Source organism: Arachis duranensis, chromosome 2 (assembly GCF_000817695.3).
Source record: "Arachis duranensis cultivar V14167 chromosome 2, aradu.V14167.gnm2.J7QH, whole genome shotgun sequence".
NCBI lineage: Eukaryota > Viridiplantae > Streptophyta > Magnoliopsida > Fabales > Fabaceae > Arachis > Arachis duranensis.
Window position 1 is genome coordinate 6467469 of NC_029773.3, and position 26039 is coordinate 6493507.

The 26039-nt window shown below is 26.4% G+C and overlaps 2 protein-coding genes and 1 long non-coding RNA gene across 4 annotated transcripts; all 3 read left to right on the forward strand.

The window, feature by feature from the left end:
• Positions 1-1004: 1004 nt before the first annotated feature.
• LOC107473195 (GDSL esterase/lipase 5) lies at positions 1005-6842 on the forward strand. The gene is made up of 5 exons (XM_016092745.3): positions 1005-1313; positions 1956-2080; positions 4730-4963; positions 5822-6077; positions 6502-6842. Exons 1-5 carry the CDS (start codon positions 1031-1033, stop codon positions 6735-6737), a joined length of 1134 nt encoding a protein of 377 aa, XP_015948231.1. The 5' UTR covers positions 1005-1030; the 3' UTR covers positions 6738-6842.
• A 1193-nt stretch (positions 6843-8035) lies between these two features.
• Positions 8036-15952, forward strand: LOC107473191 (GDSL esterase/lipase 5). 2 transcript variants are annotated; one of them, XM_052256867.1, is made up of 6 exons: positions 8036-8390; positions 9436-9563; positions 13444-13680; positions 14294-14555; positions 15607-15698; positions 15777-15952. In XM_052256867.1, the coding sequence occupies exons 1-6, from the start codon at positions 8114-8116 to the stop codon at positions 15846-15848; spliced, it is 1068 nt and encodes a 355-aa protein (XP_052112827.1). In that variant the 5' UTR covers positions 8036-8113; the 3' UTR covers positions 15849-15952. The 2 variants fall into 2 exon arrangements, with proteins under 2 accessions (XP_052112827.1, XP_015948228.1); XM_016092742.3 differs by having other exon boundaries at positions 15607-15952.
• An 846-nt stretch (positions 15953-16798) lies between these two features.
• On the forward strand, positions 16799-18582 carry LOC110277561 (uncharacterized). Its single transcript, XR_002370164.2, has 3 exons — positions 16799-17136; positions 17489-18020; positions 18433-18582. It is a non-coding gene; the product is annotated as an uncharacterized LOC110277561 (long non-coding RNA).
• Positions 18583-26039: the final 7457 nt, after the last annotated feature.

A 26039-nucleotide genomic window follows, 5' to 3' on the forward strand; every position in this document is an offset into this window, starting at 1 on the left:
TAATGACGTGACGAGATGGGTATGCTTAAATCAAACAAAAATGAAGGTATAGGAAATTAATTAACGGTTCACATGAGAGACTTCCACATAAAATATTTCACCTATTCTGTGGACCCCTCTTTCTCTCTTTATCTCACCAAAACATTCAAACATTAATGATTTGCAAAACTTTATTCTATAAATTGCCATGGCTAAATAAAATTAAACCTTTTAAAACATGCATTACACGTCCAAATAACAAGCGTTTTAACATCTATGTAATTCTGTGTCGGCTATGGTTGTGGCTGGAATCAACTGCTCTTTTATTTCATGAGTCAGGAATAATTAGAGATATTGTAGTTTCACAAGTTTACTTTAATGTTATATACATCACTTTCAAAAAAAATTATTATAATTCTCTCATTTATTTCGAATTTCAAATAAAAATATCTAAAAATAACACAGTTAAAGAAAGAAAAAATGTCTCAGACATTTTTATTGTAAAATTATTTTTCTCAAAAAGCATAATCTAATAAAAAATATAAAAAATTATATCTCTAACATACTTTTATATGCAAATATCCTTTTTAAGTTTGTGTGAATTTTTTATTTAGACATTTTTTTTATTTGTTGTATGTTTAAATTCTTATTTTTTAATTAAGGTCAACAATAATCAAATATTAGATTTTTAAGTTATAGAAGCAAGTTTTGATGCTATTTTTATGTAATGAATTTTTTTAAAAAAAATTTAAATTAATAAAATAAATATAAATGAATAAAAATGATTATATTTATAACCATTTTAAATCTTAATATATAGGTTTAAAAAATTAATAAAGACGCATCTCAATTATTCTTTATTCATGTCCTTAATTGTGATGATTTCATTCACATCATCATTATTATATATGGAATCATCAAGTAACATATCCTCCAATTAAATTGCTGTTGACTAGTCCAAAATAGCATATAATATATATATGTTAATTAATTAATTGTCTTCACACACATACACATGTATAAATGTTTGTTATTAATTGAGTGATAATGAATGAAGTTGATGATGGCAAACATAGCAAGCTGTATCTTCTCCCTGCTTTTTTTGTTGTCTCTAACTCTTTTCTTCTCTCCAACCCTTGGAAGAAGTATCAATAATAATAAGAAGCATGTGATTGGGTTGTTCATATTTGGGGATTCATTCTTAGATGCAGGAAACAACAATTACATAAACACAACACCATATGATCAAGCTAATTTCTTTCCTTATGGTCAAACCTACTTCAACTTCCCCACTGGCAGATTCTCTGATGGTCGCTTGATTTCAGATTTTATAGGTAATCAACATTCTTTCATTTTCATATCTTATCTTATCTTAATTTTCTCTTACGTATCTGATATTAGAGGAAAAATTTCAAGTATTTTTAGAATACTAATCATGTTAATAGTTGATTTTAATTATATAAAATATATGTTAATTAAAATTAACAATTAAAATTATTAGAATATAGATATTTTAATAACATTTAAAATTTTTTTATACTATATATTATAGGAAGAGTTTTAAATATATCAGGAATATTGGTCTTCAGTTATTTTAACCGTTGATCTAAATTATAAAAAATATATATAATATATATTAATTGAAATCAACGGTTAAAACAACTAAAACACCAGTATTCCCAGTACATTTAAAAGTTTTCTTATATTATATATGCTATTTTTTATACCAATTTTGAAGTTGTCGTTAAAATCGTCGCTAATAGTGACGGTTGTAAAAATCGCCACAGAAATGTTGTAATCCGATGATCTTAGTGAAGTGTATATTTTATTTTATTTTATTTTATAATTAATCATGAGTAATCAAAATAAAGAAGAGTACTCATTATTATCATGTGTAGCACAAATTAAAATTAATTACTATTATCTGGATCGATATTGTTGTAATTAATATATGATTATTTGGTTTTTATTTGTAGCTGAATATGCGAACCTGCCATTGATACCACCATTTCTACAACCTGGTAATTACACACAATTCTATGGTGGAGTGAACTTTGCGTCTGGTGGAGCAGGTGCTCTTGTTGAAACTTTTGAAGGTTCGGTAAGTAAATACAAAAATATATTTATTTTAAAAAACATTATTTTTCTTGTATTATTAGAAATTCTGAGTTATATATATTCAAGTACAAATTCAACACGGAATTGCTAAACTATTGAGTTGTTAAACGATTTAGAAGCTAAGCAATAATAAACATGATGAGCTTTTTCCTTGGTCCGAATGCACCTACTACTATTTCATTCACATGTTATTAGTTATTAGTGTATAAAGCTTAGCTTAATGGAACTTTGAACAAGTTTTTATATGAACATAGCTAGTGATATAGCTGTTAGTAATTGACCAAATTATAAATTATATGCTACGTACACTACTTTGCCGCCAAGCATATATAGATGACTATAATGCTAGCTAGATAACCACGTTCACATTATAGATTAATTAGCTTATAAGAAAAGTTCAAAAACCAGTAGAATTTGTTATTTTTTATTAACACTTTTAGTTATTAATTTAATTATTTTAGTTTAATAATATATTTTTAATTTATATTTTTAAATATTAATGATTAATTACTGGTCTTGACTCTCTAATATTCTTCTTTAACTTAATTGATTAATATCAATTTTAGAAGCTAGGGTGGAGATGAACCTAATGTTGAGAAAGAATTATTATTTGTATTCATAACATAGACACGCAAAGAAAAAAGAGAATAGTGCTGGTGGATATCTTAAGAACAAAATTATGTGATTAATGTGAAGCTACCATTTTTATTTATTTATTTGCAATAGTTAAATACACTTGATGGTAAAAGTAAATTATACAATTATTTTTAGAGAAAACGCAAATAGAAAACCATCTTATAAAACTTAAAAACAAAAAAGCAAAACAATATTTTATAAATCCTTAATATTTTAGAATAGCACTAAAGCTTACATTTGATTATAAAAATAAGATAAGATAAGACACTGAAAATAAGATATAAAAATTAATAGTCTTATTTTTTATTTGATAATAAACTAGAATAAATTATGAAAGTCTAATTAACTCTAATTTTTTTCATATAAAAATTTTGGAAAAAAGATTAATAATAAAAAATATAATTTTAAAAAATTAATAAAAATAAAAAAAAAATAAATTATTTTTTATTAATATTTCTGTATTCTTTCTGTCAAAAATATAAAATACACTAATTTATTATTCCTGAACATAATATCTTTATTTATATTTTATTTGACAAACATAATTTTATATCTCTATTTTAATATTCCGTATCCGTAAACAAATACATCCTAAGAGTCGCATCATTTGCATAACACACATACACACATCTTGCCAATCTCTTCGAGTATATTATACCAATTAATATCGATCACAAGTTACCACTTTATATAAGTTTCTCATTTTTAATATATCTATAATTTGCCTCTAATATTAATAGAAATAATATTTTTTCCGTTCACAAAATTTTCTCAAAGTTGAGAGTCCATGAAAAAGGTGCAGTGATAGGTCAAACATCAAGTACAACTGTGATTCAAAGACAAGAAGCAGTACAAGCACAAGTAGTCATTGGACCCATGACACCAAACAAGACCAGAATCAATAAATCACTCATGGCCCAACCAATCAATTTAATTAATTATTTGACCATGAAATTATAAATGAAATGCATGATAGAGATAATTTTGAAAGAATTTCAAAGACAAAAGATAGAGTGTGTGTGTGGAAAAATGATCTGGGAGGAGTCATTTCATGGATAGAAGTCGATTCCATGAAAAGGATATATAACTAATTAACTATAATTGTTTTTTAAATTTTATGAAGAACATTTAAGACGTTTTCTGAAAAATCATACATAGTCCACAAATCAAAAATCAATTTTGTTCAAATTTTCGTAAATTATACATCAATTATTGCATTATGTTATAACCTTACGTTACAATTTATGATGCGAAATCTAAGGAAAAGTGCTAGAAAATTAAATTCAAGGAAAATATAATTAGAAATGAAAGTGATATAACCTTAGCTTACACACTTTTTCTCTATTTTCTCTTCTATGTGGCCAACAAATAAGACTAAGATGATCCCATCAGTTCTCATTTCATATTTTTTTTCCCCTTTACTTTATTTTCTTTCCAAATATATTGTTGATATATATTGTGCAAGTAATTTATAACCTCAAATGTCTCTATTTCATAGTCACATCAAAATAGTAGTGGAGCTGATGAATTATTTCTTAAAGGATAATTATTACTTTTATTATTGTTGTTTCCATTTTAAATTTTATTTTTTTATTTCAGTGAACTTAATAAAAGAAATTAGGAACTAAATATAAAAAAAAAGACAACTAGGAACTGTAATAATACTATTTCTCCAAAAAATTTAAATTGATAGGAGGAGCTACAAGAATAATTATATATCTAACACGCTCCGTTAAATAAGAGCTTCTTTTGTTTGAATTTTTTGTATGAACTTTTTTTTTCTTTATTAGTCTTATGCTGAATTTTTTTAATCTAATAACAATCAAATTCTAAATTTTTTGGTGATCATAAAAGTTCCGATACTATATCATACTATTACTTTTTCTAAAAATTTAAACGGATAAAAAGAGACACATAAATAAATGATTATATATGTTTCAGGAATTACTAGTATTATACTTCTTTGATAATTTGTAACATCAATTTTATTTTTCAGGTAATACCTCTGAAAACACAAGCTAGAGATCACTTCAAGAAAGTAGCAACATGGTTGGAGCACAAGTTAGGAAGTTATGAAGCTAAAATGTTATTATCAAGAGGTGTATACATGTTTAGCATTGGAACCAACGATTACCTTAGCCCATTCTTGACTCAATCTGATGTTCTTAACTCTTTCTCTCACTCACAATATGTTGACATGGTGGTTGGTAACATCACTTCCATTATCAAGGTATATAGAGTTCTAATTTATGGCACCTCTATATATATGTTCAAATATAGAGTTAGATTATGGCACATAATGGGATCTTAGAAATATAAGATAAGGATCCTATAAACTTTTTAGTTGGTGATGGCTAATAATCATTTTCTTCATATGAGAGTTAGACAATAATCATTTTCTGTCTAGATATTTAATTTTAATTGAAAAGTGATATTAAAATAATTATTTGTAATTATAATATTATATATAAGATAAATAGTTGCTAGTTAATAAAAGGGTATAATATAATTATTCTATTATTATATTATTATCATCATTAAGGTCAACTTGATAAAAAAAAATATTGTATAGTTTTAGAAAATATTTTTACAAATAATTAAGGTTTAAATTTAGTCTTTTTATTATAAGGTTAAGAAAAGCTTTAGATCTTTAATTATTATTCTTTTTAAACAGAAAGTTTGTGAGAAAAAAAATATTTATTTCCTTTTATTTTTCCTAACACATTACTCTTAAGTTAACTCTAGTTGTGGAATATGCAAACAATACATCTTTTATCACCATCAAAAATACTATTTGTACACCAAAATCAGTTACTAATATATTTGTGTATAAATACATGTATATTTAATTTATTTTTAATGTGTACTTATATTCCAATATATATTTTATAATGGTGACTGATTTTAGTGGCTAATTTTAGTATACACGTAGCATAGTCGATGACAATATATAGTATGACAATCTACTTGCTTTTCTAATTAATTAACTTATTATATTGATGATTAGGGTTATTCAAAACTATTTGTAATAAGTCTAAATATAAATATAAATGCTGATGCATGGTATATTGGTATGGTGTATTGGCAGGGAATATATAAGAAAGGGGCTAGAAAGTTTGTGTTCATGAATCTGCCACCATTGGGTTGCCTTCCAGGGACCAGAATAATAAAGTCAGATGGAAATGGAAGCTGCTTACAACAACTTTCATCACTTGCAAAATTACATAATCAAGCTCTATCTTTGGCTCTCTTTAAATTGGAGAAGCAGCTAAAGGGCTTCAAATATTCTCTCTATGATTTCAATGCTGATGTAACTCAAATGATCAACCACCCCTTTAAATATGGTTAGTACTCCTTAATTAATTATTGTTTAGATTGAATTACCCTTAAGAATTTTGGATTCCAAGATTTTATTTTTAGAATTTTGTTAAAAAAATCAGTAAAAATAATAAAATTATATTTTGTATTTTTATCTCATGTTTCTCCTTTTTTTTTCACATAATTTTAAAATTAGAAAAGACTGATTATAAAAATAAAAAAAACACAAACTATAAATTAAAATACTATAAATTAAAATACTTTTACATTTTTTTTTTATCAAAGATAGGAGACTCGAACCCGCAACCTCTTAATTGAGTATGGGGAGACTATGCCATTTGAGCTATAACTCATTGGCTAAAATACTTTTACATTGTGAATACATGAAAATTAAATATAATTAATAATTTAAATTTGTGGTTAATTAATTAAGTATTTGATTTGATGTAGGTTTGAAGGAAGGAAAATCAGCATGCTGTGGGAGTGGAGCATTTAGAGGAGAGTACAGTTGTGGGGGTAAAAGAGGGAATAAGCATTTTGAGTTATGTGACAAACCCAATGAATATTTGTTTTGGGACTCATACCATCTTACAGAAAGTGCTTATAAACAATTGGCAACTAGGATGTGGGCTTACACAACTAACTCTCACTTTCTTGGGCCTTACACTATTAGTGATTTCTTCTAAGCCCAATACTTTGTTTTCCAATTCATTCTTGTTTTTCCCTTTGTTGCCACAATATATTTTTCAATTATGAATTAAAATGTAGGTGCAAGCTATGGTATTTATATATATCTACCTAATTTACTAAAAAAAAGTTAATATTAAATTTAAAAAGTAAATAATTTTTAAATATTTAAAATTTATCATAAAGGGCAAGTTAAGAAATTTAGACACTAAAATTATAGATACTAAAAAATTTACCTAAAAATGTAATTGTAGCTTAATTTACTACTATGATAGTGAGGCATTAATTGATTATATACAATATTAAATTAATTGAGTAATGTTAGGAAGACAAAAAATAATCAGAATTTACATTATTTAATATTTATTAATTATCGCAATAATTAATAAATATTAAATAAGACAAGTTATGATTGTTTTTTGCTGATTTTCTTTTATTATCAAACATTTCCGAAATTAAAAAGTCAACTGCGAGTTGCCATTGCTAGTGTAACGGATTCATTGACTAGGTATATACAACATTAAATTAAAATTGCATTCTAGAATTTTTTTTTTTATGGGCTCGTTTGTCTTTTTTAGCTATTATTAGTTTACTACAGTTCTTTTTTCTATTATTTAATAATATTTTTAATTAAAAAGTTGTAATGCAAAGATGATAATAACTTGTATGAGATCATGAATATGACATATATGCAACAAGTGTAATGTATTCCACAAATTTTCTTAATTGAAAATAACTGAAGCAATAGAAAAAAAAAACAGAATTATCACTGGATATCCCAATTTAAAAAGATCTTTGACTCCTTTGGCATCTTTAGCTGTTTATGCATTTTTTTTAAATTAGGAGTAAAATTCAACCTAATACCTCTAAATAAAAAAGAGATTATGTTATTTGATTTATAACTCGTGTTTATATATTCCTTTTTTTCAAAATATATCCATTTTTATCAATTATTTATTTCAATGTTTGTCCACATAAATATGACATTATTATATTTAACGTTAGAGTAGGAACTATAACTCAAATAATATAGTATTTTCATACTCATTTAGAAGTTACGGGTTCGAATCTTTTTATTTGTGGTAGAAAAAAAAGATTAGAATAGAAGCGAAATTTAGTCTATTAAAAATTCACATGGTGAAAAATAATTAATTTATTCTCGAATAAAAAAAATAAAAGTTAAAAAAAAAAAGAGAAACCTTGGACGGCAAGCAATGTCATAATTAATAAATCATGATTCCTAATGTAGTTTATATATCAAACTCCAAATTTGAATATGCATGAATGCCACCAGCAACACATTAATTAGAGAAAATCACAAATTATAAGAAGGGAGCTACACCTGAATATTGCATTATTGCAAGTGTAACTAACTATGTCTATATTCACCTTCTATCTTTGCTATTTCATACTCAATATTATTATTATTATTGGTTACTCCTTTTCCCATCAAAGCCATGCCTCTTATTATTGCTTGCCACAAAACCACAGAGCCCTATTCATATTTGGAGATTCATTGTTTGATAATGGAAACAATAACTACATCAACACCACCACTTTTCTTCAGTCAAATTTTCCTCCTTATGGCAAAACTTTTTTCAAATATCCCTCTGGAAGATTTTCTGATGGACGTGTAATACCAGATTTTATTGGTATGTCTCACTTCAAACAATAATTTAATTATTAATTCTTTCATGATAAATATATTTTTTAAAAGAGTTTTTTGACAAATATATTATAATATTAAGTATACTCTTTAAAGGTTTCTTCAATTATTGAAAATTTTTAAATTTTTTTCTTTTACGAAAAAATTTAAATTTTATCTTTAATAAAATTTATTTATTTTAAAAATTCTTAACAAATACTCTTAACTAAATTTTTTTTAATCATTAATCTATGGTTCTATCTTCTTGCTTTCTTAATATAACCTTAACCGTTGCATTATTATTCTCCAAGACAATTTTTAGGTTAGGTTGAAATTCCAAATATATATAAAACTTGTTAGAGGATAATAATTCATATATTTTTTTTATCATTTTAAATTTCTAAAATAAATAATTTTGATATAATACCAAAACTTCTATAATCTAAAGATTTAGAGCTCAATTTTTATTTATTTCAAAAGAAAAAGTTTAGTACAAGGCAGATAAAAGGAGAAAAGAAGACCTATATAAAAAAATTACTTAAATTTAAAAAGAATTCTTACGTGATGAAGAAATATTAGAGAATAACCATTCATGCTAAATATATTAAAATTAGTTATTAAAATAAAATATATATTAAAACATAAAATAAATATTAAAAATAAATTAAATTATACATCTTTCTATTAACTTAATTTTTAAGAGAAATAGTGTTTTCACGACAAAACTTAAATTAAATATTTGTACTTTTATAAGGACAAAAAGAAAAATAGAATATGTTTAGAAGATGTTTGAGAAGTTTTTTGAGAGGTTTCTAATGACACCCGTTAAAATCTAAAAGGCAGAAAGTTTATACAAAATTCAATAAATTTTTGTGTTGATTATCATTGCAAACTTAAAAAAAATTTTATAAAAATTTTCTAATTTCAAAATTGACTTTTGTTTTATTATGCATTTAAAAGTTGTTGAAGAAAAATAATTAAATTACACAGCTTATGAAATGAAGTTTTAGTTTGAGGGTTCTAATGTGTGTTGCTTTGAATTTTGATTGTAGGTGGCTATGCAAAGTTACCGCTAATTCCGCCATATTTGCATCCTGGATACAACCATTATCAATACATTTATGGGGTGAATTTTGCATCAGCTGGAGCTGGTGCTTTAGTTGAAACTAATAAAGGAGCGGTAATTACATAATAAGATGCATGGTCTTATACATTATATACTCCTTTGGTTTCTTTTTTTTATATTGAACAAATAATAAAATTAAAAAAGACTACCTACAAAAAAATAAATACTAGAGGACTATTAAAATTTATTATTTTTTATTATTAGTTAGTCATTAATGTTTAAAAGTATAGGTTAAGATATATTACTAGATTATTAGACTAAATAAATTATATTAATGACAAAAAATAATAGACAAAAACAATAAATTCTAATAATTTTTTAACATTTCTCCTTTAAAAAAATTCTTACTTCAAAAAGGAGATGATATAAATTCTGGCTAAATTTTGTAAATAATAACAATATTTTTAGTGATGATTCTCTCAAAAAATTATAATTTATTACAATATTTAAAAATTTATGTTGCTGAGTGTAAATTGTAGAAGCTATAGCCTTTAGCATTCATTCATACTGTTAAATAATATTTATTGACCTGTGTTTTAATAATAAGTATTGGCAGTGATTGCAAATGACCGAATGTTATAGTAATAGTTAGAATAATAAAAAATAGAATTAAGTATGATTTTGTTTTTTATGGTTTAGCCTAAAAATTGAAATTGTTTCTGACATTTTTTTTGTTTGAAATGTTTTCAACGTTTAATTTAATATAAAATTATTCTTTTAAAGATAATATTTTTTTAAAGGGTAAAGTATATTTTTTGTCTTTGAAATTTGATAAAAATTTCAAAAATACTCATAAGTTTTATTTTGTTTTAATTTTGTCCTAAAATTTTCGATTTGCATCAAATATATCTTTAAAGGCTAATTTTTCAAAAAAAAAAGACTAATTTAACTACAATTTCATAAGAACAACCCTCAACACAAGCAAATCAAGCATAATTTTCATGCATTATTGTTAGATTGATCTTAAATTTTTTGAAAATTTAGCCGTTGAGGGTATATTTGATGCAACTCGTAAACTTTTGGGACAAAATTGAAACAAAATAAAAATTAAGGCTATGTTAGGTTGGAAGGAAAGAAATAGAGAGGAAAGAAATAGAATGGAAAGAAAGGAAAGAAAAGAAATTGAGTGAATTTTTATTTTATTTAGATGTGTTTGGATGAAAGGAAAATAAGAAGGAAAGAAATGTTATAAAAAGACAATTTTATCCTTATATTATAAAATATATTAAAAAAATAAAAGGATAATATTGGAAGTAGAGAGAGAGATTTAATTTTCTCTCCATTTTCAAGAACAAAAAATACACTTTACCTTTTTTTATATGAGAAAAATACCCTATCACTATCCCTCTTCTATTTTTCATCCTCTCTCTCTCACCATTTCCTTCTCTTATTCTCCCTTCTCACATACGCAATCATGGTAATAATATATAGCAAGAGTGAGAGGGGGTAGAAAGAAGGAGATAGATGGCAAGGGAGAAAATCAAAATTGGAAAGAGAGGAAGAAGAAATGTGCGACAGTGAGAGAAGTCGTTGTTGCTATTGCTGGTTCGCTGGAAAGAGAGGGAAGGGATGCAAACAGAAAGAGGGTTTTTGCCTTTGATTGTGAATGTTTACTGTTGCTTTGCCGATGCTGTCATTGGTGTTGCTACAATGGCTTTGGAAGGTGATTATCACTGATGCTGTCCTAGTCACTCACATTGCTTGCATCAGTGGCCTTGTCTGCCATTGTCAACATCGTTCCTTTTCTGTAATCGACATTATTCCATCTCTCATCTCTCTTTCCTTCTCTTTTTTTGTAATTGAAGGAAGTTACACTATCGTCAACATCGTTGCTCCATTCGACTTCTTTTCATGCATCACTACTTTGTTCCTGCGTTGCCGCCTATGTCTCTGTTGCCTGCGTGTTGTGGCAACCTCTGTTCGCGTGCGTCTTTCAGCATCTTGGCCCACTATTTCTGTTGTGGTTATTTCTTCCTTTCAATACATTCAATAACAACAACACAATAATTTTAGAGAGAGAAAGAGAGAGAGAAATGTGGCGCAGAGGGAGTGAGATGGTGATAGGATAATGTAAAGGTATAATTGTTCGAATGACGATTTTAAAATTAAAAACGAATCTTAGGGACAAATTTAAATTAAAAAAATTAGAGACGAATTCAATTTTCGAGTTAAATATTAGGGATCAAAATCGTAGTTATCCCTAAAAAAATACTAAACAAGTGTGTAATGGATTATTATGTTTCTAAATAATGAACGAAAGGAGCCGTCAATAATTCAATATACATAATTAGGGTTATCGCCTTCGTATTATACATGTTATATTTATTTGTTTATTGCATATCATATTTGTGAATGATTAATTAGTTTATTAGAGGCTGGATTAAGTTATAAGCAATCTTCCCGTCAAAAGAAAAAAAAAACAAACAAGTCTAAACTCTTGAAGTTGACATTAATTATTGAATAATAATGTTTCTATTTAATTTAAGTGTCGGATGTGAACAACATAAAAAATGGATTTTTTTTCTATTTTTTTAACACTTGAGAGAATAAAATGTAATCTTTTATCTTTAATTTTCTAAGTAGAACCAAAAATAAATGAAAAAGTATATGAAACCAAAATGTTACCAGCCAAAAACTAAACAAAACTACATTAATTTATATTAATAATGAATTAGTTTTAAATTTTTTAAATTCAAAATTTAAAAAATTTAAAATTGATTCGGTAAACTTAATTAAAACCTATAAAAATCTTCTTCTTCTCTCTTATATTAACCTACCCACCTCCAACAATCATACACACAAACCCATTTCTCCCACCGTCAGGTCCTCTCTACCTCTCCATCGCGACCCACTCCTCTACTATCATCGGGTCACACAAGCACTTAAGGATTCGAGAACAAGAAGAACCGAGGCGGTTAAGGACGTGTTCCTCGTTAACGAGGAAAAAGGAGGTGAAACAATCGAAGGACTTAACGGCAATCGAAAAGTGGAACGGAAGGGAAGGGTTCTTGGGTGTGGCTACACTGTCGGTGGCGAAGCTTCCAGTGCCAAGGGTTGATCCTCGAATTCAGTCCATGATTTTGAGGAATAAGAATGTGTATGTGTTTGCAGTTAAGGAATTGAACGAAGTTAAGTGTGTTGGTGTGTGTGTTTATAGCATTTGGAGAAGGAGGGATGCTTCTCAACAATTGCGTCGTTCTGCACATTAAAAAATATAAAAATATATTTATTTAATATAAAAAAAATCTATTTAATATGCAAAAAAATATCTTAATATTTAACAAAAAAATATCCAGTGATATTTTAGCAAAAATAATTAACTATCTATAAAATTTTAAAAAAAATATGAAATTCTTAAAGAAATAGAGACATTTACATTTGTAATACAAAAAATTAGAAAAATATATAAAAGAACATCCATTTAGTATGAAAAAGAAACATTCTAATATTTAACAAAAGAAACATCTATATATATTAATTTGTAGAAATTTTGGATTCACCAAGAGATATTTGGCTGGTTTTTGGCTAATACCCTTTTGGTTCCCTAGCATTACTCTAAATAAATAGGAGAGAAAAAATAATAAAGAATGAGATTAAATATTGAACACCATCCAATTTTTTTTTTCACTGGAGAGAATCCACTCCCAACAAGTAGCATTCTTAGAATTATATACAATCATTCTAGTTTTTCACAATCATATTATTATTCAAACTGCTGTTAAAAATAATTTTTTTAGTGACAGTTTTAAAAAAATTGCTGCTAAAAATTTATCGCTATATGTCGAATTTAGTAATCCAAGGGTATTTAGATATTATTATTTTTTCATTGGGACAATGGCAAATTGAACAATATTATGAGTTCTAAATGAAAATTTAATCCCCTTAATTATTTAAGCTTTAATAATGGCGATGCTTGATTAATTGATTTAATTAGGTGGTTGACTTGAAAACTCAGTCATTTTACTTTGGACAAGTTAGCAAGCAATTGAGGCAGGATCTAGGAGAAGAGGAAGCCGACAAAATGCTCTCAAAAGCTGTCTACATATTTTCCATTGGAGGAAATGACTATGCTGCCCCTTTCTATAGTGCAAATTCCAGCACTGCGCCTCTTCCATACCCTCCACAACAATTTGTAGACTTTGTGATTGGCAACATTTCTTCGGTGATCAAAGTATACAAACAGAGATTTGAATCCTTAATTTGCCTAATTCTCAAATATATGATTATTTATATGTCATTTTTCTTATCAATTTCGATTTTGGAGATAAGTAGTTACATATATAATATAATTTCAGAACTTATGACAAAAAAAAAATAAAAAATTTAATCATTCTTATTCTGAGAAAAAAAATCTAGCATAAAGACTTTTTTTTGAAAAAAAAAATGTATACACAATCACACTTTAAACTCTAAAGCACAAACAAATCATATTGCATGCACTAACATAATTTTATTATTCTTTGCATATGGTTTTAGTCTATAAAAATGTGTCATTTTGATTTTGGTCCTTCAAAATGTTTTTCTTTAATTGTGATATATAAATATTCGTGTGAATTCAGAAAATATATATTTGCAAGAATAATAAAAAGAATAAAGCTTTTAATATATTTATATAAAATACATATTTTAACATTTGATAGTAAAATTTATAATTATTAGGAATAAAAATAAAATAAAATAAAATAAATCAAGTGAGACTAAAAAAATTATTTAAACCTAATTTAGTAATTTTATTTATTTATTTTATTGTTTAATTTTGCTAATTTAGTAATTTTGCTAAATAGGATATCTATAATGAAGGTGGAAGAAAATTTGGATTTTTAAATGTGTATCCATTGGGATGCATACCACTTCTAAGGATACTTATTGCTGAAAACAGCTTTGATGATTGCTTGCAACAAGAAGCTACCGTTCTTGCAAGGCTTCATAACAATGAACTTCCCAAAAACCTTCAGAAGCTTGAGAAAGAGTTAAGTGGATTCAAATATTCACTCACCGATATCTACGCTGCATTTCTTGACCATATGGAAAACCCTTCTAAATATGGTAAGCTATTGATAGTTGATGTTAGTATATATTTAGTATGGTTATTTAATATTTAAAATAAGTATACAGAGAAAAATATTTAATTAGGTATATACGTATAATTACTTTACACACTAAAAAAAAATAATGAGTATTCTTGATGACGAGAGAAATTATATAAGAAGGTTAATTATTTTATAAGATTGTTGTCATGAAAATGTTTAAAAGTAATTTTAACTACTATGGGTAATTGTTAAGAAAATAATTGCCAATACTTTTACTAGCTTTTTGTTTAGTAATTCTTGACGGCAAAGTATATCTCAATAAAAGTATTATCAGTTTTATTTTCAAATAATTAGTGATCATAAATAATACACTTAATATTTATTTCCTTCTACACTTATTGAACAATTATTGTTGATACTACAAAAATAGGCTTAGTTATTTTGCAAATTTTATAATTTTGTTAAATTTTTAATTAGATTTATTTTTCAGTTGAGATTCTATATTATATTAGATTTTATAATTAAGTATTTATCATGACAAAAATATTGTAACTAAAGAAACATTTCATTAAATAAACAGATATATTCAGTTTGTTTAACAAAATATTCTGTTAATTATAACGTTTTTGTCATAGCAAAAATTTAATTACAAAATTTGATATGATACATCGACACAATTAAAAATAAAAAATATAGAATATTAAGTAAAAATTTAGTGAAATTATAAAAATCGATAAAAATAATTAAACCTAAAAAATATTTATGTTATATATATATATTCAAGATGTCTTTTTAAAATTAAAGGATAAATTAGCCTTTGTATCTATTAGAGAAGGATCAAGAAGAATTGGTTAAGGATGTGTATGTAATTGATCATCACTGTATACACTAAGAGTTGGTTACATGAGTCTATATACAGTTGATGCCAATAACAGAAATATGCTGAGTCAGCATAACTAACATAACAGATTCTAACTTCTCTAACTCCACAAGCTTCTACACGCTTCTCTCATTACCTATTTTATTTGATGTGGTTATTGGATGATTTGTATTTGTGTTGGTACAAGGTTTCAAAGTGGGGAGTGAAGCTTGCTGTGGAGGTGGTCGTTATGGAGGAGATTATAGTTGTGGAGGGAAAAGAGGAATTGAAACATATCATGTATGTAACAATTCTAATGACTATGTTCTCTTTGATGCTGCTCATCCCACTGATAAGGCTGCTAACCATATTTCCCAGATCATGTGGATTGGAGGTGATACACATCCTAAACAATCTTCTCACAATCTCAAACAACTCTTCCAGCTTTGAACATTTGTTAGATCATCCCCATGAGCGTTCACTAGTTAATAAGAATAACTAAACATTCATTAATATATATAAATATATATGCTCTCTGTTTGAATTTCTCCTTATTATTGTCTTTCTCGTATACATGTCTTGCAAAAAGAATTGATTTGTCTTTGCTACCTTTACAGCAGGTAAACAAATTCAAATTAAATCTCTTATTCAATTCCATTTAAATTGAAAATCGATTGTCACAAAAAAAAATTTAAAAATCGATTAAAAACACACTAATTTAGATTTGATTCAATTCTAATTATGGCAAACTGCATGGATTGAATCGAATTTCGAATCTACTCAAAACCGACTCAATTTAATTCAACCACACAGTGCGGTATAATATTATTTTATTATTATATTTAAAATTTTCTTATAATATACACTGTAAAAAAAGGTATTTTTCGACGCAAAAAATCGACGATTTTTTTGTCGATATTTTTCGACAACTTTAAAAAAATAATTAAAAATAAAACAATAAAATCGATAGCTTGGTCGTCGATTTTTTTATGATGTATTAACTCTTTTCCTATTATTGTCATATTGTCGACGAAACTGGGGTGAAAAATACTTTTATTTTAAAATCAACGAACACGACGTCTATTTTATTATTTAAAATATCAACAATGTTACCGTCAATAAATTTGAACGGTCAAAATCGTTTTCTAAAATCAAATAAGCAGTGTAGATTTAATGTATTAAATAGACGTTTAGAGTGCATGTTGCTTTTTTTTTCAAATTAAAATCGTCGACATGGCGTTTATTTTATTATTTAAAATATCAACAACGCTGCTATCGATATATTTAAACGGTGTAGATCGCTTTCTAAAATCAAATAAATAATATAAATTAAATGTATAAAATAGACATTTAAGATGTTACTTTTCTCCAAATTAAAATCAAACGAATTTGCCGTTGATTTTTATTATCCGCACTAAATTCCCGCGTCCAAAGTTCAGAAACACAATTCCCCCCAATCCCATCACCAACCTTGTTTTACCCAATTTTCAACAGTCATTCTCCGCTGCCATCGTCGCTCCGTCATAGTTGCACCACCGTCGTTCTCTTGCTCGCACCGCCGTTGCGCTCTATTGCTGCTGCAACCCTTGCCGACTTCGATTCCAACCCCAACCTCATTGTACAGTCCGCCGCCGCACTTGGCAACTTCGCCTGTGGCCTTGACGCCGGTGTCCGTGCTGTCCTCGACGCCGGAGCTTTCCCTCGCTTGATCAGGCTCCTCTCTGCCTCCGATGACAAGGTCAATTTCTCTCTCTCTTCTTTCCTTACCATTTGTTTTGCCAGATATTGTAGATCGCGATGAAATTGCAATGCTCTGAATTGTTAGATTGATCGTTAGGTTGCGATTAGTGATGATACTTGCTCGGTTACGTTGATTTGGACTATTTTTTTATCATCATAATGCATTGATAGTAGGAATGAAATCGTTCGTGTGAGAATAATGAATTGCATATTTTGAACTCAATTTAGTGATTCAACTTCTCCTTTAATTGTTCTTGCTACTTCTATATCTATTAGAAATATTTCGAATGCAATTATTAATATTTTAATCTCCAATGCCATCTGATTGGCCTTTGTACACTTGATTTCAGGTTGTGGATGCAGCTGCACGTTCTCTATGAATGATTTATCCATCAAAATTGGCCCCAAAATATGACTTTTTCAAGGAAGAGAACTTGGAGTTCCTGCTTTTAGTGTTGAAAAGCGAGAATGAAAGTCTTTCTGCACTAGGTGCGAGCATTATTATTCATTCATGCGAGACAGGTGAAGAACAGAATATCTTATGCTATGCTGGTGTGTTGGACAAACTCATCAGCCTTCTGTATGGTTCTCTAAGCCAGCAAGATGCTAGTTTGGAGTCCATAGCTGTGATTGTTAAAAACAATTCTGAAGCTGTCTCTAAATTTGTCGACCTTAGAGGTGGAAGAGCTTTGAGCCCTGTAATTGAATTAAGTAAAGACAAATATTCTCGAACAAGATTACTAGCTTGCTTGTGCCTGATTTGTGTTAAGAATGCTTCTTCTTGCCATCTTCAAGACACATGAACCAAAACCAAACTGATAAATATTCTGCTTGAACTCTTTGATGATTCTGGTCAAGTTGGAGATGAAGCTCCATTTCCAGGTATGTAATAATTTACTTTTGGTTGGGTTTTAACATAGCTGTGACTGAAGATTAGTTGAATTTAGATTAGCCTATTTTATTTTGGTAGATAAATGTGCGAATCCATATTGGTGTGCTTGTATAGGTACTTATTGTGTTACATTTGGTCAAATTGGACTCACTTCCTTCAATGTTTATATGGTGCTTTGTCTCATTTCTTATAGTATACAGAGGTATCCAATGTAATATTACTTAAATCTCAAGGATGTCTTAGTATACCTTTCCAATTGAAATGGTGTTGATTCAACCAATTGTAAAGGACAAGAAACTTGTTTTATCATGTCTCGAAGTTTGGTTATTGAGAATGAAATTAATATTATAAGTTATAGTTCTATAAGCTAATGGATGTTGTAACGTTGTTTCTTATTTGCAGAGCAAGTGGATAATAGCTGTTTTTTTGGTGGTTTCATTCTTTGGAACCATGATATCGAAGAAGCCTTGTGGATTTTTACTTTGTTTTGAATATTTTGTATTATTAGTGGATTGTAATTTAAACGAATATAAGTCTGAGTTTAGTTATTTATCTTGTATTAAATCTTTATGTTAAAGGATTATTTATTATTTTGATAAGTTTGTAAATTCATTATCTAATATTTAGTATAAATTTTATTTTTATATTTAAAAATTCATTTCTCTTATCTAATATTTTGTATAGATTTTATTTCTATATTTAAAAGTTTATTTACATTAATTGTCCACAATTTTTTAAATAGAAAAAATAATTTAAAAAATAAGGCTATTAAAATCGACGGTAGCATTGTCACTTTTTAAATTTAAAAAAGACAAAAGAAAATAAAATATAGACAACGAACTTGTTGGTATTTTAATAATTGAATCGACAACTATATTGTCAATTTTAATGAATCAAATATTAACAAAAAAGTTGTCGATTTTATTAAACGGTTAAAATTTTCAAACTTATATTATAGATAAAAAGATTGTCAATTTTATTGAATTATTATCGACTGCTTGGCAAGCCGTCGATTTTATTAGAATTTAAATCGACAAGCTTAACAGTGACCACTTCCGTCGTCAATTTTGCCGTCGATTTTTAATATTATCGAGAGCCTAACCGACAATTTGACCGTCAATTTTAACAGTGTTTCTTGTAGTGATATTTGATTTATTATACATTTTATCTTATTGATATATTATTTTAATTAACCTATACTTTACTTTCTATTATATTATTATTATTAGTTTTTTAACATACGGTTTAGATTTACTATGTCATTGTTAGTTATTTACTTATTTAAAATTTGATATTAAGACTTGTTATATATAATTTATTTTTTTTTAATTTATAAAATCGCAATTTTAATCCAATTCAAATCATATTGTAAGTAAATGTTTGTATTTTACCGAAAATGTAGTTTTTTTTTAAATGTGATGGTTTATTAAAAAATGATATTTTTATTTTTAATTTAAAAATAAAAAAAGTTATATTTACATACATGAGATTAGACACATTGTAGAAAGTGATTTGAATGGTTTAGAAATTTATTTAGTAAGCTGGAATTTATTTATTACTTTTTTTTGTCAGAAATTTATTTATTACTTATTTCAATAGTTCGGATAAACTATACAATAAAAATATTCTTTATGATGAATTTTTTTTTTGATGGGTGAGCGCAGCCAACCAAAAAATCAACCCAGTGAATATATAGAAAATTTGTAAACTGAATGAAAAACAAAAAACAAAAACAAGACATCTCCTTAAGTGAACTGAAGTATGCAAATATTGAAGAACATACCAAGGATGCAACCACTTTAGCCAGTGTTAGGGTTTCAGCCTTTCAGGTTTTTTTTTCCGAATTAATTTTGCTGGGTTGATTGTTGTTAATTTTACTAGGTTTGTTATAATTTACTTATTTGAATATATAAACTTTGATTTTTTTGTTTTATTATAGATTTAATTATTCTGTTAGTCCTTATAGTTTCATCAAATTTTTTATTAGGCCTCTATACTTTTTTTCTTTTCAATTAGATCCCTACATTGCTTTAATTTTGTGATTAAGTCTTTTCTAATATAAAAAATATTAGAGTTAATTGAATATTTTTTTGCAAATTAAATGTATTTATAATTAAAAACTTAATTAAATCTTTAACCGCATGTATTTTGGTAAAAATATTATGTTAATTTTAACATTTTTAACATGAAAGGGACCTAATTACAAAATTAAAAGTAGTGTAAGGACCCAATTGAAAGAAAAAAAATATAGGGACATAATTACAAATTTAGTGAAACTATAGGGACCAACAAAAAACCTTTATTATAATTTCTCTATTGATTAAGTTTATAGTTTTCAATTGAAGGTATATCCAGAAAATGCTCCTGTAGATAGTAGGTTTATAAGTTGCTGAAATTATATAAGTTTAAATAGATATACCATTTGAGAGTCATATACATCTAAGTTAGTAGATTACTTAGAATCTTAAATAGATATATCATTTATATAATTAATTTTTCTTTTCAATATTTTATTGTCTAGAGAGTTTTAATTATGCAATTTATTTAGCCACCATGAGATATCTTATTTTTCATATCGAACCTAATGTAAATTCATCTTTTCTAGATTTAGAGTATATATTTATAGTGCTACTTTTTTCATGCACGAGTAATTACTATTTTTTTTATTCTTAAACTTTTATGTGTGAACTTTTAACGAAAAATTATAGACAAATTATTATGAAAAATTGTAAAATTTTGAATTTTGTTAGTTTAAAAATTATTGAAATATTAAACAATTTAAAAAAAAATAAAATTTAAGATTACTGTTGGATTTACCAGAAAATAATTCTGATGGTAACAAGTTCTAGAATTTCGCCAATTAAAAGTTAATATCTGCTGCTAAATCTTTCGGTAATTAGCGGTAGACGAAAAATTCTGCTAGTAAACAATTACAGGCGTGGTTTTATACCATCATATTTATTCCGACGGTAAACATATTACCGACAAATTTTTTGGGTAACTCCAACGGTATACGACAAATTTGTGTAGTGTTTAATGGGTAATAACAAGTTATTTAACAATTGGAGCACTAAGACATAGGATTTAGTGCTATTTACAATAAATAAGGAGGGTGAGTTAAACCTCTTAATGAAATGATAATATTATTTATCAAAAGATTCTACCTATATGAAAATAGGAGTGAGCCACTCCAATAAAAAAATTTTAGAAATTTTATTCTTATAAATATTTATGAAACCAAAATGAGCACAAGGCTATATAAGTGCTTAAAACTATAGACTCTTGAACTAATAAGATACAAGTAATGTGTGATTTTTGGTTCTAGCATATAAAATATATGTTTAATCGATTAGACACCTGTTATTTCGTTAGAATCTTAAATTTTATACTAAAATGATGTTTAATTTTAATGACATATTCTTTATGCATATACTTGTATGATATTTAAATTTTGTAAATTGTGAGAGATTGAAGAATATTTATAAATTAATATATTAATACTAATTTTATTAATATTAATATTGAATGTAAATAGTTAAACAATGACCATTATATATATAACCCACTATTTAAAAAGTTACTTACAAATAATTAAAAGTGTGTGTTTAATTCCTTTTTCAAGTGAGTTGAAAATTTTTTATTATTGCTAGGTAAAAAATTTATAGATTTTATTGTATGCTGAAAAAGTATTATCATTAACTCTACAATAGTTACACCTTAAGTAATCTCTATGTACTCCTTATGTACTCTTCATGTATTTTTACTATAATTAATTATAACTAATATTAAATTTACAAATTAAGATATCTCTCTAATGTAATTAACCATCAAATTTATTATTATTATTATTGCATGGCTTGTTAAATTTGCTATTATGAATTTTATTTTATTATTCCAGAAGAATTACTATTGTGTTGACAAATTTATCAAGTTTTTATTGGTAGAACTTGTAGTGGAACTCACTTTGATAATATGGTTGTTTGATTTTTTAGGAGTAATATTCAGCTTTTTTCTAATCATTCTTTCTTCATATAAAGAAAAAGCCAGACAGATCCGCTACTACGATCAAGAAGTGTATGAAACACTTCACTATCGTATACAACATACTCATTCTCAACGAGCGGATGTTGTGTTAACGAATTTTCAGCACCTATCTCATTGTCAGAGAGTTTTTTATGAAATTTTACTGGGAAGACAAAAAAAGAATTGATATGTTCTATTCAAGATGAGATGTCTGCATTGATGGATTCTTTTAAAATTTTCTGAATTTTTCAAGTAATGTATAATCTCATTGTTATTTGGGATAATGTCTCCATGAAATAGGGAGTACAGATTTTAAAGGTTATATATATAATCTACTATTTAAAAAGTGACTTACAAATAATTAAAAATGTGCATTTTTAAATCCTTGTTCAAGAGAGTTGAAAATTTTTTATTAGTGTTAAGTAACAAATTTATAGATTATATTGTATCTTAAGAGAGTATTATTATCAATCCTATAATAATTATACCTCATGTACTCCATATGTACTCTTAATATACTTTTACTATTATTATTATTATTATGATATGGCTGGTTGAATTTGCTGTTATGAATTTTGTTTTATTACTCTAGAAAAATTACTATTTTGTTGACGAACTTATGAAGTTCTTTTTTTGTAGAACTTGTGGTAGAGCTTACTGTGTTAAGATGATTGTTTGATTTCTTGGGAGTAATAGTTAACTTTTTTCTAATCATTCTTTCTTCATATAAAGAAAAAGCCAGACAAATCCGCTACTACGATCAAGAAGTGTATGAAACACTTCACTATCGAATAGAACATACTCATTCTCAATGAGCGGATGTTGTGTCAACGAATTTTCAGCACATTTCTCATTGTCAGAGAATTTTTTTTGAAATTTTACTCGGAAGATAAAAAAAGAATTGATATGTTCTATTTAAGATGAGATATCTGTATTGACGTATTCTTTTAAAATTATCTCAATTTTTCAAGTAATGTATAATCTCATTGTTATGTAGCTGTTTTCGGATAATGTCTCCATGAAATAGGGAGTACAGATTTTAAAGGTTATATATATAACCCATTGTGACTTACAAATAATTAAAAATGTGCATTTTTAAATCCTTGTTCAAGAGAGTTGAAAATTTTTTATTAGTGTTAAGTAAGAAATTTATAGATTTTATTGTATCTTAAGAGAGTATTGTTATCAATCCTATAATAATTATACCTTATGTACTCCATATGTACTCTTAGTGTACTTTTACTATAATTAATTATAACTAACATTAAATTTTCAAGTTAAGATTTCTCTCTAGTGTAATTAACCAACAAATTTATTATTATTATTATTATTATTATTATTATTATTATTATTATTATGATATGACTGGTTGAATTTGCTGTTATGAATTTTGTTTTATTACTTTAGAAAAATTATTATTTTGTTGATGAACTTATGAAGTTCTTTTTGGTAGAACTTGTGGTGGAGCTTACTGTGTTAAGATGGTTGTTTGATTTTTTTGGGAGTAATAGTTAACTTTTTTCTAATCATTCTTTCTTCATATAAAGAAAAATATGCCGATGCCCGACAAACAATCTATTATGAATTTTGTTTTATTACTTCAGAAGAATTACTATTGTGTTGACGAATTTATCAAGTTCTTATTAGTAGAACTTGTAGTGAAGCTCACTTTGATAATATGGTTGTTTGATTTTTTAGGAGTAATATTCAGCTTTTTTCTAATCATCCTTTCTCCATATAAAGAAAAAGCTAGAAAGATCCGCTACTACTATCAAGAAGTGTATGAAACACTTCATTATCGTATACAACGTACTCATTCTCAATGAGCGGATGTTGTGTCAACGAATTTTCAGCACCTATCTCATTGTTAGAGAGTTTTTTTTTTTTTAAATTTTACTCGAAAGACAAAAAAAGAATTGATATGTTCTATTCAAGATGAGATGTCTGCATTGATGTATTCTTTAAAAATTATCTCAATTTTTCAAGTAATATATAATCTCATTATTATGTGGCTGTTTTCGGATAATGTCTCCATGAAATAGGGAGTACAAATTTTAAAGATTATATATATAACCCACTATTTAAAAAGTGACTTACAAATAATTAAAAATGTGCATTTTTAAATCCTTGTTCAAGAGAGTTGAAAATTTTTTATTAGTGTTAAGTAAGAAATTTATAGATTTTATTGTATCTTAAGAGAGTATTGTTATCAATCCTATAATAATTATACCTTATGTACTCCATATGTACTCTTAATGTACTTTTACTATAATTAATTATAACTAACATTAAATTTACAAGTTAAGATTTTTCTCTAGTGTAATTAACCAACAATTTATTATTATTATTATTATTATTATTATTATTATTATTATTATATGGCTGGTTGAATTTACTGTTATGAATTTTGTTTTATTACTCTAGAAAAATTACTATTTTGTTGATGAATTTATGAAGTTCTTTTTGGTAGAACTTGTGGTAGAGCTTACTGTGTTAAGATGATTGTTTGATTTCTTGGGAGTAATAATTAACTTTTTTCTAATCATTCTTTCTTCGTATGAAGAAAAATATGCCGACAGTGCCCGACAAACAATCTATTATGAATTTTGTTTTATTACTCCAAAAGAATTACTATTGTGTTGACGAATTTATCAAGTTCTTATTGGTAGAACTTGTAGTGGAACTCACTTTGATAATATGGTTGTTTAATTTTTTAGGAGTAATATTCAGCTTTTTTCTAATCATCCTTTCTTCATATAAAGAAAAAGCCAGACGGATCCGCTACTACGATCAAGAAGTGTATGAAACACTTCACTATCGTATACAACATACTCATTCTCAATGAGCGGATGTTGTGTCAACGAATTTTCAGCACCTATCTCATTGTCAGAGAGTTTTTTTATGAAATTTTACTCGGAAGACAAAAAAAGTAATTGATATGTTCTATTCAAGTTGAGATGTCTGCATTGATGGATTCTTTTTAAATTTTCTCAATTTTTCAAGTAATGTATAATCTCATTATTATGTGGCTGTTTTCGGATAATGTCTCCATGAAATAGGGAGTACAGATTTTAAAGGTTATATATATAACCCACTATTTAAAAAGTGACTTACAAATAATTAAAAATGTACATTTTTAAATCCTTGTTCAAGAGAGTTGAAAATTTTTTATTAGTGTTAAGTAAGAAATTTATAGATTTTATTGTATCTTAAGAGAGTATTGTTATCAATCCTATAATAATTATACCTTATGTACTCCATATGTACTCTTAATGTACTTTTACTATAATTAATTATAACTAACATTAAATTTACAAGTTAAGATGTCTCTTTAGTGTAATTAACCAATAAATTTATTATTATTATTATTATTATTATTATTATTATTATTATTATTATTATATGACTGGTTGAATTTGCTGTTATGAATTTTGTTTTATTACTCTAGAAAAATTACTATTTTATTGACGAACTTATGAAGTTCTTTTTGGTAGAACTTGTGGTGGAGCTTACTGTGTTAAGATGGTTGTTTGATTTCTTGAGAGTAATAGTTAACTTTTTTCTAATCATTATGCCGACAGTGCCCGACAAACAATCTATTAACAACAGCATTCCGAATGAGCGGATGTTGTGTCAACAAATTTTCAGCAGCACTTGTATTGTTGTCGGACAGTATTTTATGGAATTTTACTCGGAACACAAAAAAAACTAATATGTTCTTTTCAAGATCTGCATTGATGGATCTTCCAAAATTTTCTTAATTTTTCAAGCAATGCATAATTTCATTGTCATGTGGCGGTCACTATTTTTAAATAATATCTCCATGAAGTAAGGAGTACGGATCTTAAAAGAATATTTTTAAACATTTTTTATTAAATAGGAAATATTGTACTCCTTGTTAATTTAACAAATCTCAATTCTTTATTTATTATATTTTATGTGAATAGTTTAAATTAAAAAAGATAACTTATTAATAAGTTAACTAT